This window comes from Poromitra crassiceps, assembly GCF_964638095.1.
Source record: "Poromitra crassiceps genome assembly, chromosome: 2".
NCBI lineage: Eukaryota > Metazoa > Chordata > Actinopteri > Beryciformes > Melamphaidae > Poromitra > Poromitra crassiceps.
This window is the reverse complement of record NC_139624.1, coordinates 17,670,783-17,674,407: the sequence shown is the minus strand read 5'-3', so window position 1 is coordinate 17,674,407 and position 3,625 is coordinate 17,670,783. Positions and strand designations below refer to the sequence as shown.

Here is a 3,625-nt window from a genome sequence, read left to right as displayed (position 1 = left end):
AGTATGGCGGCTCCCGAAGCAGTGAGCTGTAACATGAACGTTACTAGAGTAAACACAGCCGGCCATAATGCAGTTATTACAGAAATCAGACTCAATAACAACAAGAGTATGCACCAGCAGACTTTCTCAGTGGAAAATACATTTTCGCCGTTCTTCCGAGTGGATTGGATTTGCTGAAGCTGATTGGTAGGCGGAGTTGTCTGTCAAGGCAAGTACTCCCCCCCCCCCCCCCCCCCCCCACCCCCCCCCCCCCACTGAAATGACTGTGGACGGGCTGGAGTCCACACTGATATGTAGAGCCAAACAGAATGTGAGGTCAGGTGATCAAGATGCTGGTGGGCTGCTGCAGAGGGTGGTTAGGGTGGGGTTTAGGGTCAGAGGTCAGAGGTCAAACCACGTAGTTGGTCTCGGCTGGCTGGCTGCTGTCTTCTGCTTGCTTGGTGCTCTTGGTGGAGGGGGGATGCTGCTTGTGTTTGGGAGCTGAGAGCCGATGGCTGCCGGTGACGCTCCCTCTGTACCCTGGCAGAGGAGAGGGCACAGCAAAATGTAACTCATGTAACTCATGTTCCGTCTCTGACCTAGCTCCGGTGTCCGCCTGTTGCTACTTTAGCCTTCCGACATGAAATGCTGTTGTAGTGGAGCGCAGCGTCGTTGTAGGCTACTTGGCTCGGGGCTGTAATGTAAATATGTGACATGAGTCACATGATTTTAGATGGGTCAAAGGCATATTTCCGGTGTATTTTGCCAATTCTATGGCCAGACGAGTTGTAATATATTGTCATGTCATGATGAGATTGATTCTGTTATTTTTCTATATTTTTTTTGGTAGTGCTATTTTACATTGAAGTCAACAGGGAGAGGCTTGTGTTTTCCCCCTAAAAGGGGGCGGGGCCTAATTGCAGATCTGATGTATAGAGAGGTGGGTGGAGCTTACAGGGAGGCCTTTAAAGCGTAAAGATCGAGAGGTGGGTGGAGCTTACAGGGAGGCCTTTAAAGCGTAAAGATCGAGAGGTGGGTGGAGCTTAACAGGGAGGCCTTTAAAGCGTAAAGATCGAGAGGTGGGTGGAGCTTACAGGGAGGCCTTTAAAGCGTAAAGATCGAGAGGTGGGTGGAGCTTACAGGGAGGCCTTTAAAGCGTAAAGATCGAGAGGTGGGTGGAGCTTACAGGGAGGCCTTTAAAGCGTAAAGATCGAGAGGTGGGTGGAGCTTACAGGGAGGCCTTTAAAGCGTAAAGATCGAGAGGTGGGTGGAGCTTACAGGGAGGCCTTTAAAGCGTAAAGATCGAGAGGTGGGTGGAGCTTACAGGGAGGCCTTTAAAGCGTAAAGATCGAGAGGTGGGTGGAGCTTACAGGGAGGCCTTTAAAGCGTAAAGATCGAGAGGTGGGTGGAGCTTACAGGGAGGCCTTTAAAGCGTAAAGATCGAGAGGTGGGTGGAGCTTACAGGGAGGCCTTTAAAGCGTAAAGATCGAGAGGTGGGTGGAGCTTACAGGGAGGCCTTTAAAGTGTAAAGATCGAGAGGTGGGTGGAGCTTACAGGGAGGCCTTTAAAGCGTAAAGATCGAGAGGTGGGTGGAGTGCGATGACTTCAGCACTCCTCATGTTTTCTGTTCTTTCTAATCATCTGTTTGTCCTTGGCAACAAATGAAGCGCTCCCCTGACCACTAATGACGCACAGCCAAACAAACAGCAATAAGCGGCCGACTGGTTTGGCTGCGGGTTCGAGCCCCTGTCATCTCCTCTCATGTGGCTCGGTGCTTTCATTTGGAAAACTACAAAGACAGCGTGCCTGTTTTTAGTCATTCACTCATGTGTCCGTGCAGCAGAGCCAATGTTATATATGTGCTCATTGACTTTCAGGTGGCAGTTAGCAGCAGGAGGGGGCGGGGGACGATCATACTTGCCAACATGAGGCTGGGAATTTTTAGAAAAATGCTTGCGCTACCCTATCTGTAACGGGGAGAATCGTGGGTACCATAGCATTTTCTATTTTAGCATTCGGATATCTTCAGGCGAAAGGTCAAGGGACCGATTTGAAAATGTTTTTCCCTTGTCAAAATGTTGCCTAAATTTGGAGCATTATTTTGCCCCCTTTCCGACAAGCTACAATGACATGTATGAGATGCATCATGGCCTAAGGGTTAGGCCAAATATATATAAGACATATATATATATAAGACTATAAGACATATATATGGCCTAAGGGTTAGGTCATATAATATATAAGACATATATATAAGACAGACGATCACTCACTTTTGTTGCAGTGGCGTCCGTGCCAGCCGTCCTTACAGTGGCACTTGTTGGGCTCTGCACAGGTCCCATGTACACCACAGCTGGGTTCACACACAGCTGCAACACACACACACACACACACGCGCGCGCACACACACACACACACACACAGATTGAAAGTCAGATGACAGCATTTTTGGAGTGATTTAGAGTTTAGTTTAGAGTGAATCAACATGAACATGCTGACCTTTAGAGCAGAGGTCACCGTGAAATCCCTTGCTGCATTTGCACTTGTTCCTCCCAGTGCACTTCCCTCCATTTCTGCAGGGCTGACGACATTTACCTGCAGAGAGACTTCAGAGTCAAATCCTCCGTTCCATACAGTGCTTAAGTCACGCCCTCTTCCTGGTTCCATACAGTGCTTAAGTCACGCCCTCTTCCTGGTTCCATACAGTGCTTAAGTCACACCCTCTTCCTGGTTCCATACAGTGCTTAAGTCACGCCCTCTTCCTGGTTCCATACAGTGCTTAAGTCACACCCTCTTCCTGGTTCCATACAGTGCTTAAGTCACACCCTCTTCCTGGTTCCATACAGTGCTTAAGTCACACCCTCTTCCTGGTTCCATACAGTGCTTAAGTCACGCCCTCTTCCTGGTTCCGCGTGGGGCCTACTAGCAAGTGAATTGCCCCCATTCATTTTTCCATAGCTGTTTCGTAAAGTCCAAACCAAACAATTCAGCTATGAGCTGAATCACGAGACCATAGAACATTTGACTTGAGCCAAAACTTAAAAACTTTAACTGCGCCCCGACAGTTACAGATGCAAACGTTAATAAATGCTAGTTTGGTTCTTGAAAGGATGCGCCTTCCCGGTGGTTTTTGGTGGTGCTAAACCAACATCAAGTTTGAAGCATAAAGTACCAATGGCACAAGGTAGCACTCACAAACAGATGCAAACGTTACAGATGCAAACGTTAATAAATGCTACATTTCCCTGTTTGTACGTTCAGATCAGCCTTATTAAATAAAGGACTAGTTTTACACGGAGCGACTGGGATACATTCTCTCAAGGTCAAAAATATCATCAGTTTGTTGCATAATGAGCAGGGTTGGGGAGTAACGGATTACATGTAACGCCGTTACGTAATCTGATTACAAAAAAACGGTAACTGTAATCTGTCACAGTACATTTTAAGATGTGTAATCTAGATTACAGTAACGGGGGTATAGTAACGGCGTTACAGGCGGGATTACATTCGCCCTTGCCTCTTCATTAATTTGACAAAATAACAACAAAAAACGGTGTAGGGCCTAAAAAAAATAAAGTTCGGTATTTTATGAGCTTGTTGATTTGACGGTTGGCGCTAAGGGGTGGGGTTTGCCACTGCGCGAAGG

At 47.4% G+C, this 3,625-nt stretch overlaps 1 protein-coding gene across 1 annotated transcript in view; it reads right to left on the bottom strand.

The window, feature by feature from the left end:
* Positions 1-303: 303 nt before the first annotated feature.
* Positions 304-3,625, bottom strand: part of wif1 (wnt inhibitory factor 1) — a gene marked incomplete at its 5' end in the record, with an annotated part of 41,009 nt that continues 37,687 nt past the window's right edge. Inside the window, 3 exons of the mRNA XM_083661191.1 lie at positions 304-519; positions 2,253-2,348; positions 2,479-2,574. Of these exons, the coding sequence (XP_083517317.1) occupies positions 389-519; positions 2,253-2,348; positions 2,479-2,574 (323 nt within the window). The 3' untranslated portion in view covers positions 304-388. The remainder of the gene's footprint in view (positions 520-2,252; positions 2,349-2,478; positions 2,575-3,625) is intronic.